At 35.5% G+C, this 24,822-nt stretch overlaps 1 protein-coding gene across 1 annotated transcript; it reads right to left on the bottom strand.

Annotated features, from left to right (window-relative positions):
• Positions 1–1,544: 1,544 nt before the first annotated feature.
• Positions 1,545–24,569, bottom strand: Rgs21 (regulator of G protein signaling 21). Its single transcript, XM_005073464.1, has 4 exons — positions 24,559–24,569; positions 20,410–20,486; positions 16,942–17,108; positions 1,545–1,748 (listed from the first exon to the last, which is right to left on the bottom strand). Exons 1-4 carry the CDS (start codon positions 24,567–24,569, stop codon positions 1,545–1,547), a joined length of 459 nt encoding a protein of 152 aa, XP_005073521.1.
• Between the last annotated feature and the right edge of the window lie 253 nt (positions 24,570–24,822).

The following is a 24,822-nucleotide window of genomic DNA, read 5'->3' as shown; positions in this document are numbered from 1 at the left end:
TGGTGAACATGGGATGGGAGGATCCTTCACTTTTGTCAAAGTTTGACTGCACTGTTTGCTAATAAGTTGAAAACTAATTGTAGAAACAATTCAGACGTTTGTGGCAACCTGCCAGAGTGTGGGAGGATTTGTAGGAGTTGAGATTCCACACTTCGGTGCAACTCAAGTGGGAAGGGACTACACTACTTTCTTGGATCAAGCATCAGTATGACAAGGTGGTGACATCCACTGCTCTTACAGCTTTGTCACTCACCAGATGTGTGAACTCAAGAAACAAGTGAGATTTCAGAGTTTTTCCCTGTATTTGTAAGTAAGAGTATGATTTTATGATTTCTGGATGCCTTACATTTCCTGGAATAAATAGAGTATCCCATTTTAAAAAAAGATACTAATGTTAGAACCTCTAGAATAAATGCTACTACAGTACAAATATTTTACATTAGTGGACAAAAATATCCAAACATGTCAGTTCATTTGTTTTATGCTAGGATTGGAAGAATTTGCAAGTACACAGGAAATAGTCCATTTGCATGTGTTTAAGTGTCTTCATGATGATGATGAGGCAAGATTTTTGTCTACCAAATGAATAGTTCATGGAAACAAAATAAGTTTCCGTTGTTGTCCCTCCATTTCAAAACCTCAGTCTCAAATAGATAATGGCAATGAACATGAATAAATCTGCAAATATAAAATGGAAATGCAATGATATGTTGAATCATTACAACATTGCCTATACAGAAAATAATTTATTTTTGTCACATTTGCATAAATAAATGATTTAGGAAAATAAAAATTTTAAACTTGTTTTGGATATCATGGACAAATTCCAGCACTGAGTGAATGAATAGATTCTTAGCCTACAATGCAATAACAGTCACTGCAACATTAATCATCATTTGTAGTTGGTTGTGCCTCTTTCCTCTCTGTTTATCTTAGTAGGAAGATATAAAATTCACCACTCGCAAGTCCCTTTTCATATACATGTTTATGTCAGGCTACTGGTGATCCAAGTAATAAATTTTGAAGTATTTGGTCTCTGGGATTCTCAGGTTTATGCACTAGTATGTACCATCCATTAAGTTTTCTTTTTAACTTGAAAGCCCCAGTAGTTCAGATAATCATCACATTATCAGTTATAATTCATGGGGAATAGTTGAATCCAGCAAGTCAAAATTATCTTTAGGTTCAAAATTTTTCTTTCTAGAGAAGTGAGGTTTTTGAATAATGCAAATAGTATTTAAAATGTTGTATATGATATTAAGCAGTCTTCAATTTTGTGACATGAAGATATGTATTTTTTGAAATTATAATGTATATAATTATTGACTTATGCTTGAAAAGTATATTTGTCTTCATGAACTCACTCTGTATCCTTCCAGCAGTTTTCTAAGTATCTGATATAGTGACTAAATTTGTAACACATAACTTACATATGTATATGAATTTGGCTGAAGTACAAGCATTTTCTAAACTCTGAAATGATTTGTAGTCTTGGTATATTTTAAATATTGCAGCCTTTAGTATACTGTTTTCATTTACCTTCATCACAGGAAAGGCAGCCATCTTTTATGATTTGCAACCTGTTGGCCATTTACCAGTTTCTTATAAATTTCTGATTTTAGAAAACGAGGAAATGAATCCTTGGCCATGAGACTATAGATTAATTTCTGAGCCTCATCAAAGCATTTTGGAGTTGGTTCATCAATATTTCTTGAGATGAGGTCTCTGGTACTGAAGTCAATGTTAATCTGTAGAAAACAAGGTTACATGTCATTATATGAGGTTATTCAACCCATGCATGACTTACCCGAATAGTAGGTACATGTGCTGCTGAATTTTTCCAAACACAAAGTTATTTGATGGAAAGTAGCAGCAAGATCATGCATTTACTTTTGACACGAAAAATACATTCTTGGTTTTAAAATTTATTTTAGAGAGGGGTGGCATTGGCAGGAAACAGATAAAGCTGACTTTTAATATTTTAAAATAGCAAATGTAAATGTAAACAAGACACATTATGATCTGAAACATCTTTTCTTTCATACCAGTTTAGTTTTCTAACATTGTGATCTGACTTTCAAATGTGTATTTTACCTAGGAATAACTATAATATCCTTGTTTTTCACCATTCTCCATATACCTAGCAAAGCTTTTGGGTTCCCATAGCATTGCTTTTCTATTTTATTTCTTTCTATTTGACAAAATGAAACAAATTATGACTTTTCTTCACTGTCATTATACTTCATGAAGAGCAAAATATACATGTATGTATATGTATGTTCAATTATATATACATACAAAACAGACAATCAAAAGCAAACAAACAATAAAATCAACACACCCAGAAACCAGAACAACTGTGTCTTCAGAAGGGCCTAATAGAATTCAATTATATTGGATAGCATTCATCAGAGAAACTGCTAACCTGCAGACCAACTTTTCTATCCATATTCCAGGATAATTGAGCAGCAAATATTTTATCCAAGGCAATTGAATTAAACTAAAAATATGCATGATGTATAAATATATATTTGAATCTTAATACTACTATAAGCTCCTCAAAGGCAGGTGCTGTATCTCATTTATTATTATTTCTAGTACTTAACTGAATACCCATGACATAATAAGAAATCAATAGATATTTACGGAATAAAATGAGAACATCTCAGGAGAAAATGTGAGAGTTGATAAAGTGCTACAATTTGGAGATTTGGTAAAGGCAAACCCATAAATTTCATTATGCATCATTGAAGTGATACAAAGTGATAGATAGACAGAACTGCAATTAAATCTAATTCAGCTGCTGACTTGCTTTGCATATAAGAAAATCAAATCTGTACTTTTAATTTTCCAGGCAGAAAGGAGAACAGTAAGGGCTCTTACCTTAATGTGTTTTATTTATTAATGACTAAATATTACAAAATATTTTAGTGAACATTATTATTTTAGGGAGAAGAATAATACAAATAATTAATTGGAAAGGAGTCATCAAAGGAGCATGATTAGTCTTTGTACAATTTTCTTTGATAAGGATTTCAGACACTCACTGATCCCAGATCCATCTATAATTTTATCCTTTTATTCAGCTTCTTTTGTCCCTCCTCAGAGATCCAGATAAAATGTTGAAACTTCATTAAGCACCACAAAACCTGTAATCAGTTGTCCCTTCTTCATTTATGAGGACATGTGAACATTTTCAGATCTATGCTCTAACATTGATGCCTTGGTGACCTTGGGTCATGTGTTTCCTTACTTAGTGTATTGATAGTCTGATGATCTAACAAGAGGAAGATCCATTGATTGAGTTCTCAAAATAAATGGCGTTGTCTAATATGTGTCAAATGCTGTCTCCATTTTGGGAAAAGACATCGGATGAAATGAAATTTATCACAGTTAAAAATGAATAATAAAAGATTTCTGACAGATAAACAGTACAAAACCTTGATGCAAGGAAGAATTTTAAGTTAAAAAGAGATAGTTGCCTAGTTGGCTGGGGTATAATATACAAGATGATGTGTGGAGCAACTTAAGTTATATTTAGACATTATCCAGAAGATGTTTGACTGACAATAGCCTTAATTGGTGCTTACTGTATAATCATGCATACTGTTATCAAGCCACCATTGGCATCACCTTTACTATAATCATCACCATCTTTGTGATCATAATCATCTCTGATTTATGCATTCATGACCTTTGTGGTGTAGTCTCATTACCCATTTCTTTTGTTGTATGTGTACTCTGGAGCCAACAGCTCTACCACTGAGCTGTACCTCCTGTTTCTATGTTTACTTTGTATTACAAGAAGACTTTAAAATTCTCAGGATATTCTTACTGCTTGGCTACTTCAGAACATGTTTTCCATGTATCCTGCTTAATAAGATAGTGCTTCTCATATAAGTCTTCCACCAGACGTTTTGTCTTTCAGACTAGACTCAAGTACTACTTTCCTTGTGGGATAATGAGCAGATTAAAAAAAATCATGACCTCCCAAAAGATTTTTAATTACAGAGAATCTGTCAGATATTTATACTTTCTGCATTCCTCACAAGGTTAAGGAACCAATAAATACGTACTGGAAAGCTCAAGTGAAGAAATGGTTGTATATTTATTCAAAATCATTCTAAAATGTAAAAAGAATTCCATTTAAATCCATTAGTGATAATTAATATTATTACCAAAATGTATTCATTTCTAACTTGCTTGCTTCTCTGCCAAGGAACTGCCAACCATGGGTATTGATAACTCAATGATGAGCATATCTTTGTTCCCAGGAGACAATCAGCAGTTTGATGAAGATTTGTCTTGGCAATTCAGTTTAATGTCAGTGACAAAAACATCACACCCACATGTTTATATAAATGCCATTATTTTTCTTCAACTTGTTCAAGCTTGACACACTGGAGTCATCCCCGACACCTCTTCTCTAGTCATCGAGTGTGTGTGCTTCTGTGCCTGTGAACATTGTGCCTTTGATCGTGGAGTTTCACAGTAACTTTTCTTTCACTTTCACTCTTGTGTCTACACTTTAGCTTTTACTACTTAACCTTATTCCTGTCTCTTTTGCATTTCATGTAAAATCTTTTCCTCTCAACACGGTGTACTGTATTACCACATCATTTTTTACCAAAACACTGTTGATTGCATGAATATTATGGAATTCCATTAATTTTCTGGGATATGCTTGTGAAAGATCCCACTGTGACATCTGAGTCAAAGTGTCACAGAATAGATGTCTCTTATTTTCTTGTTATTATGTGTAATTTTGTTGTAGAAGTCTTAATTCAGATATGCTTAAAAAGATTTGGGTATAAAAGCTTTAGTTAATGTTAAGAACTTAATTTTGGTTTCTGAGAAAGGAAATTCATTATGACAAGATACTCAAAAGTTAAGAGGATGGAAATTGACCCGTCTTTTATCTCTATTTCTTCCGATTCTTTTTTCTAAATTGTTCATTTTCTACATCTCTCAAAAATATCAGCAGAATGGATATTCATTTCCAGTATTCTGTCTTCTTTTCTTTTTAATTTTATTTTTCTTAGAAACTCTCTTTTTTCCAGTGACAAATTTTTGAAAACTAGATTCAATTTGAAAATAATTTGCAAGAATATATAAAAATGATTTTAAATCTGAAAACAGTTGCAAGTGGAATATTAATAATGATGTGCTAATTGTTCATGTGAACCTTTTTTGTTAACTGTCACATATGACTGTAAAATGATTACATTTATATTCCTCATTGTTTAGAAAATGTGTCATATATTTAAACCCTAGTCATTTTCATGATTCCCTGAGTTGAACTCACTTAGGGTATTATTTAAGGAGTTGTATAGAGTGGGGCTAAAATCTGAGGATATGAAGAAAATCATGATGAAAAATCAGCTTGAAGTACACATTTTGAGAAAGCAATTCAAAAGAAAAAAAATACACTATCTAGAAGTGTGTCTCTCCCAAGAAAATGAGATTTGAAATCAGTCTTTGAAGTATCTGTATGAGTAGGAAATATGAAATCTGGGGCATGCCTGTGGGAGAACTCACTGTAAGAAGCCTGCTAGCCTCCAAAGAAGGAAAGGCAAGAGCTGGGTAAGTAAAGCAGGCAGGAGACCCTGTAGCGCTATACTGCTCTTTTATGTATAATGAGTGCAATGAGGAGAGTTTTAAGTGATGTGAACACATGTTTGAATAGTTGCTGACTCTGAGTGGCCTCAAAAGCAAGGTTTGAATATGAGGAAGATGATCTAGAAAACTTATCAGACAGGTGGGCAAAGATGGTGGATTAGGGAGTGACAATGCAAGGACATATGTAACTTCCAAAAACATTTAGGAATAGGGTAAAGAGGCCTCATAATCCAATTGTTATGACCTGAGAGCATGTCTTAAGAATGTCTGGGTTTGGGGCATATTCTAAAGAATGATAGGAATACTGATTAGCTATGGACTGTAAGAGAAAGAATGATGAGCTGGGCGGTGGTGGCACACGCCTTTAATCCCAGTACTCGGGAGGCAGAGGCAGGTGGATCTCTGAGTTCGAGAGTTTGAGGCCGGGCTGGACCGACAGCCTCTAAAACAATACAGAGAAACCCTGTCTTGTAAAAACCAAAAAAAAAAAAAAAAAGAATGATGAATGGAGAGATGATTACAATGATCTAGTCAAAACAATGGCAAACCACAGTTGTCATGAACTGAGATTTTAACAAGTCAGTAGATGAAAGTTCTGAAAGAGAAATAACACTCAGTTTTCAATTTATATCTATTAAATTGTTATATATTAACAATATGAGCATTGTTTATATCAAAGTAAATATATATTAATAATATAAATGAATATTTGCTTTTGCTTGTATAGATACTCTTTGATTACAGACACTTTGAGAAATAGTATTTTATTTGCTTATATTTCAAACCTTTAGCTTCTGTAACTCAGACTACTATATTGTCTGCCAATCTCACAAACAGGACATAAGACTGTGATTCTTATGAAAGGACAGTTGAGATTTTATCACAGCCATTTTGAGGCTTTTAATCCTTCTGATTTTTGCAGGGGTTGTGCTGCAGTTGATAAGGACAAGTCTTTGCACTGAGATGATGACTCTCAGGATGATGTTTGTTGCAGTTATTTAACATATCTTTATTATAAAATGCAGAAAAACTTAATACTTATGAGCACTGGTTAGTTGAAAGTTACACAAGACAAGTTCCCCTTTGCATTCTACACCATCAGTTTTAAATTCTTTCAGCTTTCATCAAATTATTTTCACAGGAACGATGTATTTTAAAATGTACCTGTTGGCTCTCTCTCTTGCCTCTAAACTGTGCCTTATATATTTTCACATAATTTGAATGAAAAGTTTTCAGTTCTGCTCCCACATTCAAATTGTGTGGATGTTCCTCATTTAGGATATAGAGTGTAGCAGGAGACTGTCATTAAGCAAAGCATGCAAGCATTCATAAGTAAAATGTTTTACAAAGCCTGAACAGGTACGTCTGTCTTAGACCTCATTCATGACAGCACTTCAAAATTACTATTTAAACCAAAGCCATCTGTTTTTTTTTCGAGGCTGGGTTTCTCTGTATTGTTTTGGAGGCTTTCCTGGAACTCGCTTTGTAGACCAGGATGGCCTCGAACTCACAGAGATCCGCCTGCCTCTGCCTCCCGAGTGCTGGGATTAAAGGCGTGTGCCACCAACGCCCAGCTCCAAAGCCATCTGTTATCATGTTTTTGGTTACTTACTTCTATTTAATCATCACTAACACTTCTTGTATTACTTCATTTTTGGTATCATTAAAGGCAAATAAATACCCTGAAATGTATTCTTCACAGTCATGATTAAAGAAAACATAGACTTTGCAGCATCTACAAGGAAATTGTGCCTGCTCAAGACTGTATCTGCTTGTTTTCAGTGGCTTTGGTGACAGAAACAGATGCCAGAAGTTGGGAGGCATTGCTAGCATATTAAACTGGGCAAGAGAAAGGAAGGGAATGGAATTAAAAAGCACCTTGACTAATTAGACACACAGTCAAAGCAAAGATGGAATTGAATAAGAACCAGATGCCTCTTCAATTTCTGTGGGAAAAAGAGCTGACACATATAAAATCGTGATGAACACATATTTCTAAATATACATTCTGGGGCTTTTTGTTGCTGTTAGTACAGCTGGAAGGGAGTCAGATTTATGGCTTTATCACCATTATCAACTTGGTTGTCCCGACTTTAAAGACACAAAAATACAGGGAAGCTTAAAGATTGCATCAGGTTTGTGTTTTTAGCTTGAAATTCATATTCATGGTTCTCTGGGAAGGAGAAATAGGAGAGATCTCTTGGGTGGACTGGGGGGGTGGGTGGGAGTGTGTGGGCATGGGAACTCGAGTGATCGGGTTGTGGGGTGGGAGGAGGAGAAAGAGTACTGAAAGTGATGACTGGAAAGGGGGGGCTTTTCTGGGTCAGGAAGAAACAAGATCCAAGGCGAGTTCCCATGAATCTGTAAGGAAGACTGGCCTAAGACTCCCAGAAATAGTAGATATGTAGCCTGAAATGGCTACCCCTGTGACCAGATTGGTGACTAACCTAAATGTCATCAGAGAGAGAGCCTTCATCCAGTAACTGATGGAAACATATATAAAGACCCACAGCTAAATATTAGGTCAAGCTTGGGGAATCCTGCTGAAAAGAGCAAGGAAGGATTGTAGGAGTCAGAGGGGTCAAGGACATCACAAGAAAGACCACAGTGGAAACATGCTCTTTATGGTGGGATGTCATGCTCAGCAAATGTAGTGGGGAGGGGCTTGGTCCTTCCTCAACTTAAAGGGCCAGGCTTTGTTTTCTCCCCATGGGAGCCCTTACTCTTTGGGAAGAGTAGATGGGGATGGGCTAGAGGGGGTAGGTGAGGGAGTAGGTGAGTGGGAAGGAGAACTGTGATTAGAATGTAAAATGAAATTTAAATACATAAAAGAAAAAGAAGGAAAACCCACAGAAACAGCTAAGTTGATTCATAGGAACTCACAGAGTCTGAAACAACAACCAGGAATCCTGCATGTGACCTACCTAAGCCCTCTACATATATGTGACAGCTGTGTAGCTTGGTCTATTTGTATGACTCCTAATAATATTTTGGCTGGCTCTTGGGAACCTATTCTACATACTGGAGAAGCAAAGGGGTCAAGACCAGGCTGGAGAAACCCACAGAAACAGCTGACCTGAAGAAGGGGTTGATCATGGACCCCAGACTGACATCTGGGAAACCAGCATAGGACCAATCCAGAACCCCCGAAAGTGGGTGTCAGTTAGGAGGCCTGGGCAATTTATGGGGCCTCTGGTAATGGATCAGTATTATCCCTAGTATACGAATGGACTTTTGGGTCCCATTCCACCCATTCCACATAGAGGGATAATCTCTCAGCCTAGACACATGGGGGAGGACCTAGGCACTGATCCAAATGATATAACAGACTTTGAAGATCCCCCATGGAAGGCCTCACCCTCTCTGGGGTACAGGAAGGGAATGGCATAGGGAGTCAGTGGGGGGCAAGAGAGGAAGGTAGGAGAAGGAATTGGTATTGACATGCAAAACAGGCTTGTTTCTAATTTAAATCAAAAAAGGAAAAACTGTACAATTAGAAGACACACTCATGTTACTCTTTGCCTCCTAATACCGTATTTGAACCTGGACTTCATAGTCTAATATGTCCCAAAAATTAGAGAAAATGTAAGATGGAAAATTAAATATTTCATAGAATAGAAAATAGATTTTGTATGACTATGTTTCATTCTGCCTTTAGGGTAAACATCAAGGCTACAAGTCTATGTCAGAAACACTTAAAATGAGTAGCAGATCTAGAGAAGGAATTTGAAACTTAGAAGCATAGGCTGAAGACATCTTTCCTTACTGGCCCTTGCAGCTGGGAGTCTCATCTTCATCATTATGTTTTTAATGTTTGGGTCATTTTTCTCCTGCACCAAGGGTGCTAGAAACGTGTCTAATACAGTAAATGAATGTGCTGATGAAACAAGACAGTCCACATAAAAGCATTTGGCAATTACTTCAGTTCATTTAGTCATCATTCCGTATTTCTGTTTCTATCATCTGTCTGTCTGTCTGTCATCATCTATTATCTCTTACACTCCTTTGTTCTTTAAAGAGATCTCTTTTATATCCTGCCATACAGCCTCAAGATGCCTAGGTAAATTGCTTTATGTTTGGATGGTCCTTTCCTTGACTCTTGTCTCTCTCATTTATCTGTCCTTTCTTCTTCATTTCTTGCTTTACTCATTTCTGTCTCTTCTTAAATCCTGTTCAAGGTTTATTGCTTAATTTCTCTGATATTTGCTTTCTGATCTCCTGGACACAGACTTTCCCATTGCATGGTTTCCTCTTACTTTGCATTCTCCCATCATAATGCTTGTGAAACCTACTGTAATTTATTTAAACATTGAGTCTTTCCAATGAGTAGCTCATTTACTGAAGAACTAATACTGTCTCTTTTCTTTGAGGTTCCAACATAGTGCTCCGCATAAAATATATGCACAGCTGTCAAAAAATGAATAAATGGAAGGGAATTAAGAAATGAACAAAACCAATATATTTGGAGATAACTAGTTTTGAGTGAACTATAAGTTATCAGTAACTAGTAAATAAAAATAATTCTCAAAGCCACTTCAACACATTGGAGAATTGACACTAAAATGAAATATGAAAATGAATATAGAATATAGAATAAAAAGTGTTATTACAGTAACAGAGAAATGCACCTGCACACCTATTTTCATAGACTCCTCTCTACCAACAAGCCCCATACCTATTTCTTCCCTCCAGTTTCAAACTAATCTTTTTAAAATGCTTTAATTTAATGCCCTATGTCAGAATCATATGTTTTTCCTGACAAGAGATAATGCAATGTCATCTGCTTCATACTTAATCTTGTACTTTAGGCCAGTTTTCTAATTATATAAATCTCATTTTTAATAAAACTGGAAAAATGTCTAGTTAGATACCTTATTCTGTTTACTTATCCTTATACCTACAGGTAAATATGGCTCATGCTTTTCATTAGAGAGTCTTTTTTTTAAATAGACAAGACCCACAAGTGCTAAAATGCAGAGAATAAGTAACTATAGAGTGCTTATTCCTACCTCATACATCGACAATGCGACACCTGCACCCAAGGCTCAGGGAACACAGGCATGGGACTATAAAGTCTGTAAGAGCCAGAGGACAGGATAACTGCTGTAAGATAGTATCTTCTCTACATAACAGGGAAGTTGCACCTAATGGCAACACTGGTTGACATGCCAACATGGATGGGGGAAATTTCACAAAAGCCAACCCTTAGATGAAGAAGTATAAGCAATCAATGGCTGTTGAGAATGAATCTGTTCTCTTCAGGGATTAGCCCTATGAGATCATCCAAACCCAAGTGGTTAGCTTTTAACAAGTGTACAGACGAGCAACACTAAATGTACCCAGTAAGATGTGTACGTAGGCAGAAGTGATAATGAACAGCTTATGAGTTTGAGAGGGAGTAGGGGTGTGGGGGAGGAGCTGAAGATAAGAAAGAAAGGACGTAGAAATGATGTAAATATAGTGTTATACATGAAGTTGTCTCCAAAATTAAAAATAAAAACAAGGAAAGAACCTAAAATGAAGCTAAACTTGGACATATTTTTTTAATTAGCTCAATTAGTGCAATTCCCAGCAATTGAACTCAGGGCCTTGTGTTTGCTCATTATGCACTCTGACAGCAGGCTGCACCCTAGCCCCTAAATTTATATAATTTATAAACACTGTACTGTAGTTTTACTGAACAACTTTCTAATCTCACAGAGTGGGAGTGAACTACTGGCAACTAGTAATAGTGGATGTAACAGTGGACTTGGTATTTCTCTTAGCTTTTAAGATTTTTTTGCTTTTATTTTATATATACGAGTGTTTTGTCTACATGTGTGTATGTGAAACACCACATCAAATCTGTGGAGATAAGAAGAGGGCAGATTCCTTGGAACTAGTGTAGCCAAGTATGCTGTGAGATAACATGTAGATGCTGGGAACCAAATTCAGATCCTCTGCAAGAGCAACAAGACCTCTTATTGCCAAATCATCTCCCCAGTCTCCCAATACTTTTATTTTATTGATGACATGTAATAATATAATTTATAAGTATTTCAAATATATAAAAGCCGTTGGTGAGAAATACAGTATTTAGTTTTTCTAGGATAGTTTCTTAAACTAATATTTGACTTTACAATTTCTAAATGTATGAAATTAATGGTACAAAATGAAATATGAACAAGTACAATATGGAGAATTATGTTTTCTTTGTTACTTTCAAGTGCTTTTCATGTAAATTACTGAAACTTGGAAAAGAAGTTGTTTAAAAATATTCTAAATGTGTAGTCATTTACTCAAAATAGCTGGAAAATGCAACTTTCTTCATGACACATTTTTTCCCTTGGCCCATTATGGTGAGGTTCCTTCAGTGAGTTTCCCCTTTGAGTGGAAGCTGATGTTTTGTTAATGTATTTTGTGCAATGTGTGTTCACATGTACTTTATTAAATTCTTAGAAGCCTGTCTTTACATCTTCACAGAAATCTTCAAGTGATTGCTTATAATATTCTAAAATTTAACAGCTTTCCTAGGGACATGCTCACAGAAAAGTCTGATTAAAATATCTTACAAACTTTTCCACTTGATTTGAGTCCCAATCTTATTATTTCATTTATCACTATTTTCTTCTGCTTCACGTGTGTATGCTATTCTCCAGTTTTAGAAGAGGAAGATGAATCCCACATATGAAATAGTTCCACAATATAAAGGAGGCACAGGGTGAATCCAAATTATGATTTAGCCAAACTTTAGAGTTTTTGCCATATCATAACCTCTCATGGATAAGTGGGAAGCAGAGGGAAGGTGCCTCTATAAAAGAGAAGGCATGAAGTGCAGCTGAGATTGCTAACTCCCTCAGAGAAACCTGAAAGTCCACTTTTTGTGTGTAGTCTTTGCTTGTGAGGACCATAGTCTGATAACCATGTGACCTCAGTTTGCAGACAAGGGTCAGTAACTAGCTTAGTGTAATCTAGATGCAATGAATTAAAATTGATAAGGTCTGTAGCAATTTTACAGAGGAAAAAATAAAGGCATGAGTGTTTGAAAGGAAATAAGGCTTAGTAGACATCTAGACCACATGGCTCTGCCACTGTTCTTCAGTGCAGGACTTTCTACCAAGGAAATTGGCTATAATTCAATTCTTTATTAAGAGTCAGTTACACAGTGTCAGCTGAATACAGAATAAAGGAGAACAGTCTCCTATGAACTCCTCTGAAACTAACTTTCTACTTATGAAAATTACTGTATCTTCTAACCCAGTTATAAATATGATCACATAGTCTCCTCAAGTTTGTCTACCAGATAAATCTGAATCTTCGATATTGCATTTTTATCTCCAACAATGGAGATAAAAATCTCAAACCTATTCTCCACTCTTCTGCTGGTATTAGCAATATAAAAATCCTTGTAATATGGATTTTAGATATGGATCAGGATAGTGCCAGTCTGCACTTCCACAGATAGGGAGTCTGGGAAACAGGAAAGAACCTAAAAGATATGCATATATGCATAGTACCCAAGAGAAGAGGATGGAGACAAGATCCTCTGAATGGATGGGGAACACGGCGAGGGGTTGGGGGGAGTGGGACCTGGGAAGAATAGAGGGGGTAAAGAGGAAGGGAGTTGGTCATGGGGGAACAGGAAGTTGAGGGGGTGGGGGTAGAATAGGGGGAAGAGGGAATCATAGGATCGAAGACAGATCAGGCACCAGAGTGACCTCGAGTGATCTAAAGGTATAACATCAACCGACAGTGGGGAGGCCAGCATGGGACTGATCTGGACCCCCCAAATGTGAGTGTCAGTGAGAAGGCCTGGGCAACCTATGGGGCCCTGAGCTGTGGATCAGTGTCTATCCCTGGTATACAAACTGTCTTCATGTGCCTATAGCACAAAGAGAGATGCTCTCTCAGCCTGGACTCTTAGGGGAGTGCCTTGACCCTACCAAGAGTAAAATGACAGACTCTAGATATCCCCTATGTGGATGGATTTGGCAATAGGGGGGGGAGGGGAGTGCGGGAGGAGGGGTGGGAGAGGGAACTGGGATTGACATGTAAAACAAGCTATTTAAAATTAAAATAAAAAATGATAAAAAATACTTGTAATATATGAAAATACCTCAATGCTTTATATCAGAGTGCTAAAGCAGTATGTTTTCATCTGAAATATCCTATCTTTGCTTGATCTTTTCATAACCCATCTGTTTAATCAGTGATTCACTCTACAAATTTATCCTATACCTTTCCATGTGGTTATAATCTCTTTTCTACAATGGCAATAATTAACTTTAAGTGTGGTTTATTACCATATGATCTCCTTTATATTTGTGGAGTCTTCTCAATAACTTATTCTATCTTATTGAATTTATTATGTGAACAGATACTCAAAAGTTCTAGTTAGTAAATAAACCTACCAGCATATGTATTACCATTTATATGTAATTGAAAGGCAAGAAGTATTTGGACTTAGCAACTTTGTTGGTAAATAAAGCAAAGCATTCAAATATTCTGAGATATTTGCATTAGAAACAGTGAATGGTAATGGTGAATAATAGAAAGAGATTGGCTATATATGTATAAACACACACACACACTTTGATTTAAATGAATTTTGTCGTGTTTAAATACATTTTTGGAGTAATTTTGAAACAATCTAACCATTATTTGAAAAGGAACCATAATTTTATTTAAATTATTTGGATGTATAAAATGTCAAAAGCTATAAAACTTTTATATCCTACAACAGTCATTGCATTATTTAACTAGATTATTACTGATGTTTATTTTAGAAGGAAATATTAGAAAAATAAACATAGCTGTTTAATCAAAACTGTTAACTTAAGTTGGAGTTCAGCTACACAGTTTTATACTTTCAAATTTTATTTTAACCTATAAGTATAGATGTTTTTCCCTGTATATACAATTATGTGCCACATATGTGCCTGGAACCCTTGGGTACTAGAAGACAGTATCCTATTTCCAGGAAGAGAAGTTACATTTGTCATCTGTTTTGTGGGTGCCTGCAATTGAACCCTGGTCCTCTGCAAGAGCACTGAGTGCTCTTAGCCACTGAGGCATCTTTTCAGTCCAGTAGCCAAAGCTTTAAAACTATCTTTTCATTAGCTTTTTTTTTTAAATGAATAGTGTTTACTAATGCTATCTTAAAGTAGCCACTGCTAATTAGATTTGTAAGGGAAGAAAAATACTGCCTTTAAAATGAGGATTGCAATAAAAAATATTTTTAGGGCTGCTTTCAAAACCTTTTAGGAAATGACACATTAATCAACTTGACAAATCACATATACTACATTTCCAATTTTCCAGAATTATTTATTGATTTTTAGATGGTGACTTGGAAATGAATGCTGAAGTATCTCCACAGGAGTTAAAGTTCTTCTCTACCCCCTGTGAATTCCAGACCACACTTGAGTGGTTCTCCTGTCTGTTAGTGTTATAGCAAACTAGTAACAACTGCAGTAATTAATGTCCATCTAAAAGTTGAACTTCCTATAACTTTGTCTTCTAGATTTTTATAAATGTGTTTGCATTCCATGTAACTTATGCTTTGCCTATAATAACCACCACTTTTCCCTATGTTGGAATAGAAATTATAGTAACTTATAAGTATCTTACCTCTGTAGAGAAGGTCACTGATGCAGTGAACTCATTACTAGTTTATTTCAGCTTCCTGTTTGCCTACAACTTATGAAGGCCACTACTTCTTGTTACATATTTTCAAGGTAACTTTACAGACCTTAACATGTAAATTCTTTAAATCGTAGTTACAGTTAACACTAGATTGTATAGTGCCCAGTCTTTATATTGATGCACTGGAAATTAAGCCAAACACAATGAAGGCTTTCCATACCAGAAACACCATCAAAGGGTTCAGTGAAATATTCTGTTACCAGTATGATTTTCTGAGCTTGGATTTCCAGCCCCCAAGTAAAAGCTGAGTATGATTATAACCCTGAAGGGGTGGAGACACATGGATCCTCAGTGTTAGATGGCTATCCAGTGCATCCAAAACAGTGGGCTCCAGATTTGGTGAGAGACCCTGTCTCCAAAATTAAGGTGGGTAATCACTTGGTATGCTCTTTCCTGGGAAGACTCTCTCTCTTCTCTGCCTTCCTTGGTTGTCTATGGTTCTTTACGTGTCATTGAGGCCTCATGGACTTTCCCCTGTCCACTTTGTCATGTATGAAAAAAGAAGCCACAAATTTGAAGGAGAGCAGGGAGAGGTATATGGGAGGGTTTGGAGGAAAAAAAGCTGTTGTTTTTCTACTTACATAGAGGCTGCATCATTGTTGTTTCTGCCAGTAACTGCACAGCTCCTGGCCCTCTTCTTAGGCAGTGCCAGCTGGGACTTTTATGTCCCATCTGCCTCCTGCCACTGCCACCAAATGTAGTTTTTAACTAAGTCTTTATCGTTCTATTTATCAATAAGACCCAAGAGTCAGAGGCAGGGATGAAAACTGCTGGCTCAGAGAAGTTGAGGAACAACCAGCTCACTTCTTCACCAGCATCTTGAAAAGAGTGTCCCTGCGCTCTGCCAAACCAGAAAGGACTGCCACACTCAAAGGCCCTCCCTCCTACTTCCTGAGAGTCTCTCTATCCATTTTCCCAGACTCCTTCTTATTCTCTATGGTTACAATTCTGTCAAGTAGGTGCTGGCTCGGCCTGCTGACACAAGGTTGATTTTTACTTAATTAAAGCTCAGGATTCACAGTATGATCATATATCCCACAAAAAAAGGGAAGCAGAAATGTTGTAATTATGCTGTAATCTCAAAAATAAAAATAATTAAAAATTAAGGTGGATGATTATATAGTAACATTCCTGAAAGCCAATGCCTGACCTCTACACATACAGCTGGGTGAATCTGCACATACATGTGCATGCATGAAAGTGGGCACAGACAGACACGTGAACACAATAAAAATCTAAAACGAACACTATTTCAAGAGATATTGTCAGCATAATTCTAGATTTCCCCATAAGACCCTTTGTATTTTCTTGTATTTAAGTGGCATGGGTGGGACCTTGTCACTTCATACATACCTCTGGCTCATTTTCACACAAAGGCAATCCACACCTCATTTTGAGCAGAGGGCAATACTGCATTCTGTAGGGCATACTTCTAAGACATTAAAAATGAAGATTGCTTAGATCTACCACATGGTTTTCTTTCACATATATTAATTCAAAAGTATACGAGTGTTTAATGTATTTTCATATTGCTGACATCTTCTGTCTGGAAAACGAAATGGTCAGCTTACTCTTTAGACAGAGCCAACTCTAACTGTGAGTAGCTTGTGTGGGCTGCAACTTCAATGCTCTACTCACCTCTTTTGGGGCATCAGCTACAATGAATTCAGAGTAAATCATCTTGGCTTTAGTAGCAATCTTTTCTCTACTTTCTGTCCTCTTGAAGTCTTCACAGGCAAGCCAGAACTCAACATTTTCTTCACTAAATTCTGATTTTAGAAATGTTCGGAAAGCATCCAAACCAGCTAAAAAACATTTAAGAAAGCTTTGCATCATCTACAAGATACTAACATTCCCCACATAAGTCCATTGCATCAAATGAGCATTTATTGAATAGTCAGTGGTAAATATTTAATCATCCAGTCTAAAATATTACTTACATAGTATCAATTCCAAATTAGTAAACTTAATTTTGAGGACTAATCATAGGTCCAAAGTATTTCCATTTATGCTTTAAAAATTAACTTCATTAACAGGGAAATCTACACTTTCTATTTCTAGATCTGTCTTACATTTCAGAGTATGTCTTGATGACTACTGGGTAGGAACCCCATGGGCTACTGAACTGCTTAGCTCAAGTTAATTATGTTATAATAACCAGTTTAAGAATATGTTTCTTTTCTATGAGCTTTTGAGACATAATTTGAAACTGAGGGACAAAGCTATGTTGGTTTGGGCTCAAAGGAGAAGCAGCAATGCTGATATTAAATGCTTTGTGGGGACTACATTGGACAAATATGATCACTAAGCAATAAAGTAACTGGGGGTGAATGGTTATTCTTTTCTTTGTTGATGGGCAATTTTAATTCTGAAAGTCAAATAACGGGGTTTCCCCAATGTTTCTTTAAGCGATATACTTTATGTGAAATGTCTCATATTCTGCCTCACAGTCAGATTTTCTTGTGGCAACTTTGCAGTAGGTGTTGCATAGGAGCCCACTTATTTGTAGGCTAATTTCCTTTGACTTGACTAGAATATGTATTTATAGAAAAAAATCAATAACCGCAGTTACATCTTTAACCTATAATACCGTATGTCGTATCCCTCTATTATTATACATCCATTAAAATATGGGCCACAATCCATAGCTTTCACAGATATTTTAGTCCTCATCAAAATGCACCTTGCAGAATTTTTTGTGAAATATCCACAGCTAATTATAAAAGGTGGTTCTTGCTCAATGTTTTGAGCTAAGTGTGGATGAGAGTATGCCTCCAGACATGTGCTATGTTAGAACATTATGTTCAGAACTCCTATTTTAACTAGACTGTTCTGGTATCTTAAGGTCTTGGTATTCAGGTTTGCAGTTTGCATTTGGACAGATAGGTTTGTAAGTATGGCTTTATGTCTGATACGGTACATGTTTGCTAGGGCTTTTGTCACTTAAGACTTTGCCTTCCAAAACACTGGTGGCATTCTCATCCATCTGTCATAAGGGTCCCTTTGCAGATACTCAGAGCACCTATTTCCCCATGGTAGACTGAGAGAGTTATCACCAATGTCCATCATCTGGAAGAAGATAGCTTATGGAAATACAGGGGATTGAAAGACTGGCTGGAAAAAGAAAATGTGAGAGAAATGGGAAATGTCAATTTTTTATAGGTTGCTGCATGTGAGAAACAAAAGTGAAATTTAACAATAAAATAAGGCATAACTTTCTAGAACAAAATCTCAAGTGTCTGAAATGCTAAATAAAAGTGGCATGATGTTTTTCTTATGTGAAGTAGCACAAAAGTGAAAATTCATTGTAAAAATGACAAGATATTAATTAAAATTCTTAGAATTAATGGTTGTCATTAATGAATGAAAACTATTATTAACTATATGGAAATTAAGTTAACTGTGCACTAAGCTTCTTTGTCATAAATTTAGATGCTAAAATTTTCAGTAAAAGGTAAAATTTTCCCTGAAAATCCAAACCACGATGCATTTTTGAAATCCCACTATGTAAGTTAAAGTATCCTTTAAAAATGAAAGAATACTTCAATTCTTGTGTGTTGTTAGGATATTTGAAGCTTTTTTTCCTTGAAGGCGTACATGAATGTATCCTAGAGAGATGACTGTTTGAAATTAAGAAATAATCTTGTCTTCTGCCACTCTTCAGTTTCCAGGAAGGCCTACCCTGGACCACACATTCCTTCCATATCTTCCTTTGTATCCAAGGAGCAAAATAAACAGTTAATTCTGGGCCAGGAAGCTGTGTCCAGTATTCACCATTTCACTGACTTGGTCTTCTCTTCTAGACACATTTTAATTTGAAAACATTCCAGATGAGTCTGGCCTAACACACTATATGCCATATGATCCTTTCTTGAGAACAGTGTGCAGGATGGAATGACTTCATCTGTTTAGAAGTCATAGAGAACATAATGGAGTAGGTAGACAGTAGGAATAGAAAACAGCCAGCAAAGTCAAGTCTGTGTAGAGGCAAAGCTGGCAAAAAGTGTTTAAGTAGTTTGCTAGTCTACTAGGTGTTTAAAGGGTTATAGGCAAAGTATACCACTATTAATTACTTTGATTTTACAAAAGCCACATCAAATAGCTATTTAGGTGAATCTATGGCTTTTGTCTTTTATTTGAGTATTAAATAAGTGCCCAGAAATTGTGCACATGAGAACAATTGTCTCCTCCTCAGGACTCTCCTCAGCTCCATTTTGTACTGTTGTTGTGCAAATTTCATTTCCTTTGCAGTCCCTGCATGACAGGCATCAGAGGGACTCTTTAAGAGACACTTAGGAAACTTGGCGTATTCCTTGGTTATACCTGGAAGAATACAAGACATTGCCCTTCTAACTTAGAAAAAGTTATATCCACATCTTTAATGAGTATCTTTAGTTGTTCCTGAGCTATAGGTGGATTGTTTCACAAACTGCTTTACTCAATAAAGATAAAATATTCAGAGTATCTTAATGTATTTAATTCAATCTAACTTTACGTATGAATCAACAGCAATGCAGACTGTGCCTGGTTTTATTATTTTAAGCTTTTCTGATACTTTATTAATCTCAAACAAAAATGTCATTTGGTAAATACAATGAATACTATAAACATGCTCTAACTGTCATTGTAGGGCCACCTTTTCCTCTTTGCATGACCAGAAAGTATTGTGAAGCAGACTGTTTATAAAACAAACAGAAAGTGGGGCACTTTATGACTATTTCGTATTTAAAGTCAATATCAAAATATTTTATATGAATGGTCACAATTACTGTATTGAATCCTGCTCTTAGATATAAACACATATGCAATAATAAAAATGAAATGTCTTTACATTTTCTATTGTTGATAGTTTGCATATTTTTTCACTTTGTACCAATGGCAGTGATTAAGTACATCAAATGATAGGTTTAGAAAATGGCAAGCTTAAACTTGAACTTTTGACAAACTTAATTTAGTTTCAAACTGAATCTGCTTTGACTCTGGGTCCTTAAAATTTTATGCTTTGAATCCTGATCAGTATTATACATCATGAAATATGTCATTTTCCAGGTTTAATGAATTATGTTTAATTATCATCTTTAAAAGGCACTATTGCTTGAATCTTACCTTGGTTAGCTAAGAGCGAGTCCATATTTTCTGACCATGCCAGTGTTTCCGTAGTTGGAGACCTGTAGAAACAGCATCTACCCTTGACAATAGCATTGTGATCTTTTTCTTTGATAACTTATTGTCATACTTAAGCTGAAGATAATTTTTGAATTGTATCATTAAAATGAGCCAATGATGAAACAGAAAAATGTCAGTAAATATCATATCATATTTCCAATGTGAAAAGTCATAGAAACACAATGTGGAATATAATCTAGAAACTATTTTTCAATCTAGTCAACAATGTTAATATTTGTAAATAATGAAATTAATTGCACCAGGGACATATTGGTTCTGTGAAGCAATTATAAATTTTTCTGATTATATTATTATGTGTCACTTTGTTCTGAAAATTTATCCTGATTAAAATTTAAAAAATGAATGATCATTTCTAAGTTTCATAGCATACAAATTTAACTGTTTAATAATCATGAATATTTAGAAATCGAAGAATGACTTTAAAGGTCTCTAATGTGATGGTACGGAAGTTGTTTGATTTTAGTATTTTGATATGTTTACTCTATTCTGAATCACATTTTATTTTTAGCCTGGTAGACTAGTTCTGGACTGATTTATATAAATGCAGGAATCTGTCGAGAGTGTGGTACATTCTTTCCAAAGTAGTAAAGTATTAATGGACTGAAGTTTTCTAAAGAAGGTATGCTTTGGGGGATATTATGTAAAATAATAAATCAACTTTATTTCATAATCTTTGTGTAATGCAAATATATCATATACTACTTCCTTTAACAGATAAATACCTTGATGAAACTATCCCCTATCCACAGGAAATTATTCCTGGCCTAAGAGTTTGGTTCTGCAATTGTGATGTACGAAAGGACAAGGGGAAAACTAATTTAAATAATATATTAAAACAATTGAAAATAAGGTAGAGATTGTCTCACATCTAGCCACCCTTACGAAATGTTGTATTGCATATCAAGATGCTAATCCTTAATGTGGTTTTGTGAAGTCCTTATTATTCTTTTGTTGTCCTTTGTTTATAATTTACATTTTAAAGGGTTGATTGTGTTTCCCCACTGTTTGAATACCAACTGAATTTTCATATAATAAAAATAATACCTAGAAAGAGAGGCTGCTGGGTATTCATTTGTACTCTTCTATTACTGACGTTTTCTGTCTCAAATTTCCTTCCTAGGTTATGTGCCCCAGACATCAGTGTTTCCCTTTAACTTACAAAGGAAGGCACATGTTTTCTAGGAGACTTTTGCAATAGTGGTCTCTAATTGAAGTGGGCATTTAAAAAGATTTGCATTGTTTAGTTTTCATTGTTAATAAATTATTAGCCTTAATCCTAGATGTAATTTCACACTGAAGTGCTTTTGAGCATTTACAACTTGTTATTTCACTAAGATTATGTTGTATCACACGGCACTCATACTAAGTTTTGTTGGAATTCTAAAATTATCATAAAGGCAATTTAAAATGTACTTGTAAAAAGTAGTCATTTTCAGACTGAAATGTGATGGTTGATGTAATATTTTAATTATACAAAATCCAGTAACTGTGGAGTATATGTTAATGCATAAGGCAGAGAGGAGCTGGGCCTTAGAAGGCATCCTTCTGAATGAAAAGTGGCCATCAGGTAAAACAAAGAAACAGAATCCACTCCACCACAGAAGTGTACTTCTCTGTTCATATGTAGGTTCTTTAATAACAGATAAAAGTTGTTATTTTCTATCACCCAGAAGAGTGTGGCTAGGCCTAGAAATTAATGATCAAATCTAGATAATGGCTGGCATAAGGCCATTGCTGAAAAGCAGATGTGGTTTTCAGGATGCTGGGAGAATACAATGAAAAAGCTTGTTAAAAAGTGTAGACAAATTGCTGAAGTTGAATATTTTACAGTGCCATGGGCAAAGGGAGCAGAGACAGAGTGTGACAGCATGCCTGGAGAGTCACAGAACAACAGGATTTTACTGTCATCCCTGAGGGAAACAAGGGCAAAGGGAACACAGCCTTTAGGTTGAGAATTTGATTAAGCTAAAGGCAAAAAGTAATGTCCCATAAAGACAATTTTGGAAATAAAGGAGTCTGAACATGGAGATGTTATCAATAACGTGTAGCCTTTTCTATTGTTTACATCACTGTGAAAAAGTAGGAAAAACAGAAAAGAAAACGTTCTGGAATCTAGTGTGGAATTAAGGACTAAAGGAAGAATGAGGTTTTGAATTACAGATGCACTTTAGTACTGTGTAATCTGTAGATATGCACATAGAATGTTAGACACCTTACAGTTGGAGTTGCTGGAGTATTCTACTATAAATTCAGGTCAAGAAATGTTGCCTATACTCTTAAGGGTTAAGCTGCTTTTCTGGCCTCAGAAGGGATACCCCTGTTCCTTGGGAAGATGCTGGGAATGCTCACTTTGCTTACCTGTTCTCACCTAGAAGATTCCGTTTTGAATATTTATTATTCTGAAAAGACTGCAAGTAGTGGAGGGCTTCCTTTTCAGAAATTAGATATTATGTATATATTTTAAGGAATAATCTTTCCTACCATTAAAATTTTTAAATTTGGGTTTCTTATGTATTTTCATTTTTTGGGAGGACAAGCTTTGGTATTGATAAACAAACTGAAAGCTAATATTTATCAAAACACTAAAATGTGCAGCCGGGCTTTGGATGTTTATACGTTAACTGTGTTGTGTTAAATATGTCACACACCTTCCATCATATAACCTTGACAATAATAGTATATTGAATTCCCCTGTTACCTATGATTAAAGGGGAATATAAATGCTAGGGACTTGTAGAATATCATACAAACAGTAGTTGTACAGTTAATATTTAGGCACAGATTTTGTTTAGGACCCCAACTCGTTTAAAACTTCTTTCCCAGATGTATAATTCCACATGCATGTGCTCATTTTGGAACACTTGTAGTAGGAAAGTGGTTTTCCTGTAGTGGAATGTCACACACTTCTGCCAGACTGTAAACAATAGCTAAATTGTGGCAATTGATCACTCAATAGAAAGTTTCTGCAATGCATTCTTAAAGCTTGTAAATTGTAAAATAAATGTAAAAAATGTCTTAGGGTAGATGTGCACAAGAAATGCAATTGTTTTATAAAATCCAAGTACAGAAGTATCGTTATAATTCATTAAATAAAAATTAGGGAATAAGAATATTGCCACTAATTTAAAACTGTATAGACTTCATTGGTTTCCTTTTCACTTATGTGTTATCTGAAATAAACGGACAATATGCCATTCTCTCATTATTATTTTTCTGTTTTTAATTTTGTATGTGTTTTGATTATAACATTAATGGAGGTTATATGTGGCTCTTTTCCTGTGTGTGTGTGGTTGAGGGAGGAGAACTTTATAGAATTCTGGTGGATAATCAGAGTAACTTCCCATGTATGTATGATTTGCCAGAAAATTCTGTGTTTCTGGAGCCAAAATTGCACTTAGTGTTTCATGGGGTTTTGGCTGATTTCCTTTCTGTTTTCTTCATTAAGCTAGTGCCATCAAGGCCAGCAGTACCCATATTATATGTCCAGAGAAGAGCCAGACCAGATGGGAACTGCGTGAAAGCTACCAGTTATCTTGCTAATTGTGCCAGCTAGAACCAGTTGTATTGCATTAAAAAATGTGGAATCCAACAACTTAGCTGTTCACACTCAATTAGCAGTGTGCCGGAGAATGGAAAATTCAAGCAAGGAGTTCATGTGCCTGAGGAAGTGACAGCTGCTTCCTTACCCAGCACTTAATATCCATGCAAAAGTTTCTTAATAAGGACTGAGATAATGAAAAATATTTACAAAGATCGTATACGTTTTATTTTAACTCACCATTTAAAAATACATATTAAAAACAGACATTGATGTTCTGTCTAGTCTCACTTTATCTAGCAAACAGAATTTAGAGTCAAAACTAGTCACACATTGTTGACATCTTTTAGAAAGGAAAAAAGAAAGGAAGAAAGAAAATGAATCAATAGTGAAAGGCAAAATCATTAGGATGAAAGACAGTGATTAACATTTCTATCATAAATGAAGGTAGCAAGTCATATAGACTGCTGAAGACTCAGGTGTTTCACTTATTTCTTCTGAGATAAAAAGAGCTTTAAACAGGAACTCACTTCACTGGCATTTTGCGTTCCACTGTCTGCCTGTCACAGACGATGCAGTTTCTCTTTCTGACTGATCTTCAAGCTGAAGGTAACATGACAGTGGGAACATCACGATTAGTATGCAAATACCTGTCCCTGGGTTACAAGTTGGCATTTTTTTAAGTCAGCTTTTATCATTTTGTTAAGTTTTCTCTGGTCAAAACATTTTAACTTCTAAGGAACAAATAATTCTTTGAATAAATATGACATTTCTCTGAATCAAGCATAAAAGAT

Source organism: Mesocricetus auratus, unplaced genomic scaffold (genome assembly GCF_017639785.1).
Source record: "Mesocricetus auratus isolate SY011 unplaced genomic scaffold, BCM_Maur_2.0 Super-Scaffold_100676, whole genome shotgun sequence".
Lineage (NCBI taxonomy): Eukaryota > Metazoa > Chordata > Mammalia > Rodentia > Cricetidae > Mesocricetus > Mesocricetus auratus.
Note: the sequence above shows the minus strand (reverse complement) of the source record. Positions and strands in the feature narration are given on the sequence as shown.

Excerpts from the sequence above, each read along its gene's own strand:
- Rgs21 (XM_005073464.1), bottom strand. Across the intron at positions 17,109-20,409 it reads CTCGCTCTTAGCTAACCAAG|CTGGTTTGGATGCTTTCCGA; the intron begins GTAAGATTCAAG and ends AATGTTTTTTAG. Across the intron at positions 1,749-16,941 it reads TAGCTGATGCCCCAAAAGAG|ATTAACATTGACTTCAGTAC; the intron begins GTGAGTAGAGCA and ends TGTTTTCTACAG.